Source organism: Microtus ochrogaster, unplaced genomic scaffold, assembly GCF_000317375.1.
Source record: "Microtus ochrogaster isolate Prairie Vole_2 unplaced genomic scaffold, MicOch1.0 UNK14, whole genome shotgun sequence".
NCBI classification, from domain to species: domain Eukaryota; kingdom Metazoa; phylum Chordata; class Mammalia; order Rodentia; family Cricetidae; genus Microtus; species Microtus ochrogaster.
The window spans coordinates 4,068,431-4,071,798 of record NW_004949112.1 but is presented as its reverse complement, the minus strand read 5'-3'; the positions used below and the strand labels follow the sequence as shown (position 1 = coordinate 4,071,798).

Sequence of the window (3,368 nt, the reverse complement as noted above, 5' to 3'; positions counted from 1 at the left end):
TGGGAGGAGGGGGAGAAGGTTGGGAGGAGGGGGAGGGAAATGGGAGGCTGGGAGGAGGCGGAATTTTTTTTCCTTTTCTCAATAAAAATAAATAAATAAATAAAAAAGAAACCTATGATCTTACAAATTAAACAAAATATATTGTGGGGAAGAAGAATGCAGTGTTACAAGAAATAACACTGGGGTAAGGTTTAAGTGTCCATGAAGGTAGAAGAATAAGTCAGAGCAGGGACTAACGTGTAACTGAGGGTAATATAAGGTTCTATGAAGTCTTGTGGAAGTTACAATTTTGCAAACTGATTTAAAAGATGAGAAAATAGAGCTTATTCAAGGTACCTGGAATGTGTTTACTTCCCTCAGAAGACATGAGATTTTTGGTGATGCTTCAAGAATCATGGACAAGACACCTCTTTATGAATTATTGGTCAGTTAGGCCTCCATTCCACCTCCACCAAAACAAGCTATGACTACACATTATGGTTAGTTGTCATAGCTAAGTGGTAAGCCTCCCTTTGCTGAAGACACCACACAGTCTAGTTATGAAATATTTAGAATGCAATCTCTAATTGACATGGAAACTCTGGCTTTCATCACAATAAAAGTTGTAGTTCACTGGTGGTGAAACACAGGTTCTGTCCAGCCTTGGACCTTTCATATAACAGCACTGACTATCCAGGAAAACTGTGCACAATGGTTGCATAGTATTTATATAAATGACCAAACTTGTTATGGATAGATGTGATACCTGCCCCACAGAATGGATTTAATGTCTGATCTTGTAAACCTGATCAAAAGCTTATGTATGGGATAGTCATATGGTATAGAAAAAGAATAAACTAGTGGTATTATTATTCCTGTTTATTTTCATAGTTTGCTCTACTGTCAACTTTGTTCAGAGAATACTTTTTACATAGTGTTGTGGTTAATGCAGTGGTTAATGACTATCATGATTAGTCAACATGATAACATTAGGCTATGATTAGGGCTCATCTATATCCGGATGGGTCATTTGTATTAACCTCCCACTACTGAAAGCTCATGAAAAAAATGAGAAGGAATGGTCAGAAAAAAATATGAGTTTTAATTTAAACAGAAGTACATTACCGTGCCCCTTTTTGAGAAAGGAAAGAGATATCTTGACTGAGGGAGCAATTATGGGATTAGCAAGAAACCTGGCTCTAGAGAAAATCCCAGGAATCCACAATGACGACCCCAGCTAAGACCCTAAGCAATAAAGAAAAGGGGGCCCGATCTTGACTTGCTCTGTAGTCAGACTGATGAATATCTTAAATATCACCATAGAACCTTCATCCAGAAACTGATGGAAACAGAGGGAGATACCCACACCAAAACACTGGACTGAGCTCACAAATTCCAGTTGAAGAGTAGGAGGAATGAGAATATGAGTAAAGAGGTCAAGACCATGATGGGTTCACTCACTGAAACAGTTTACATGAGTTAATGGGAGCTCACCAACTCTAGCTAGACAGGAAAGGAATAAGCATAGGACCAAACTAGTCCCTCTGAATGGGTTGACAGTTGCACGGATGGAGAAGACTGAGGGGCCACTGACAGTGGCACCAGGATTTATCCTACAGCTTGTGCTAGATTTTTAGAAACCCATTCTCTTTGGAAGGATATCTTGCTCAGCCTAGATATAGTAAGAAGTGCCTTGGACCTTCCCCAAAGCAATGTGTCTTATCCTCTCTGAGGAGTGAATGGTGGTGGGATAGAGGGGTATGTGGAGGGAATGAGAGGAGCAGAGGGAGTAGGAACTTGGATTGTTATGTATAGAATGAGAAAAGATAGTTTGTTTTCTTTTTCAAAGAAATAAAAAATTAACTTAAAAAGGAAACAAAACAATGCTCTTTTGGGGGACATGACATACCTGATATGCACACAAACTCAAAGTAGTTGTTGTCTTACACTTGACTTGCACGTGATCAAGCCAATCAAGATTCCAGCATGAGTGAGCAAGTGTCTCCCAAGGCCCCAGCACTAGCTGAGGAGCAGTTGGCAACTGATGGTTGTGAAAGGAGGAGACTCATTTATCTAAGGGCTTGTGGCTGCTGGCGGGTTGTTCAGATCCAGTAGGTGTACTCACAAACATTCACAGACACTCAGCCCTAATTGGACTGAGTGGGCTATTAATAATTATTTTAAAAGATGTTAAGCCATGAGAAAGAAGTTTGATGAGTACCAGACTGAGGAAGTCAGTGGTGAATGGAAGTTTGAAAGAATAAAGAACAATACTGTTTCAACAAACATTTATTTTTGATGTATTTTTTCTAAAAGATATATTAAATTTAACCTCATGTGTCCTATGAAACATTATTAGGGAAACAATATAAAGTGGGCAATGTAAATTTAAGCATTTACTTACGAATGTCCTTTTATTTTTTCTACCACCATCCTGTTTCTGCTCTTCTTCTGAAGTCTGCTTCTGGTCTTCCATGACATATTCTGTTAGGAAGTACACATATTTCACTAAGGAAAGTATAATGACCATATAGGTAAGAAAAAAAAAACAAAAAGGAAACCCTATTCCTTGTTATAATTAATACAAATTAGAAATGAGAAAATACTTATTTTCCATTTCCCAAGCAATAATTTGAATTAAGTGGAAATATTTAATTTTACTTTTCTGCTTATTAAAGGATCTCTGTGTGAAAACAAGGGTGTAAGTGTAGTTTTGACTAATTCGGGGGTCTGCCTAGCTGTGGGGGAGACCCATATACTTAAATATTCAGGTTTATCTCATATATTGCTGAAGATAATGCTAATTAAATATGGAAACTTGGGAGATGTAGGAGAAAGGACTCCATCACTGACAATTTACATTTTACCTAGTGCACAGATTTATAATGTTTGTGTGCATTATCACCATTATACTCGTTCTTTTGCTTTCTGTATATTCAGTTGATAATATTTTGTTTACTTATAACAGATAGGGTTCTGTTCTGCATACCTACATTGTAAATTGCAAGTATATTTTAAAATGTACTACTTACTTTTCTCTAGATGCCTCAGTACATTTTTTTCTTCGTCAATGTCCATATTGGATGATTGGGGGGTGTCTGTTGAAGCATCCTACAAGTCAAATGGATTAAAGACTTCAATTAAATTGACCACTCTGATCCTGATAGAAATGAAAGTGGGAAGTTGTCTTCAATGCATGGGCACAGGAGACCACTTTCTAAATAAACAGTAGCACAAACACTGAGAGCAACAATAAATAAAAGGGACCTCCTGAAACCGAGAAGCTTCTGTAATGCAAAGGACACTGTCATTAAGACAAAAAGACAGCCTACTAAATGGGAAGAGAGCTTCATCAACCCCACATCAGACAAAGTACTGCTCTCCAATAT

The 3,368-nt window shown here is 37.7% G+C and overlaps 1 protein-coding gene across 1 annotated transcript in view; it reads right to left on the bottom strand.

The window, feature by feature from the left end:
- The window catches only part of LOC101983107 (ankyrin repeat domain-containing protein 20A4-like), a 92,494-nt gene that overhangs the window by 17,194 nt on the left and 71,932 nt on the right, over window positions 1-3,368 (bottom strand). The window contains exon 15 of the mRNA XM_005366942.3: window positions 3,012-3,090. Coding sequence (XP_005366999.1) covers window positions 3,012-3,090 — 79 coding nt within the window. The remainder of the gene's footprint in view (window positions 1-3,011; window positions 3,091-3,368) is intronic.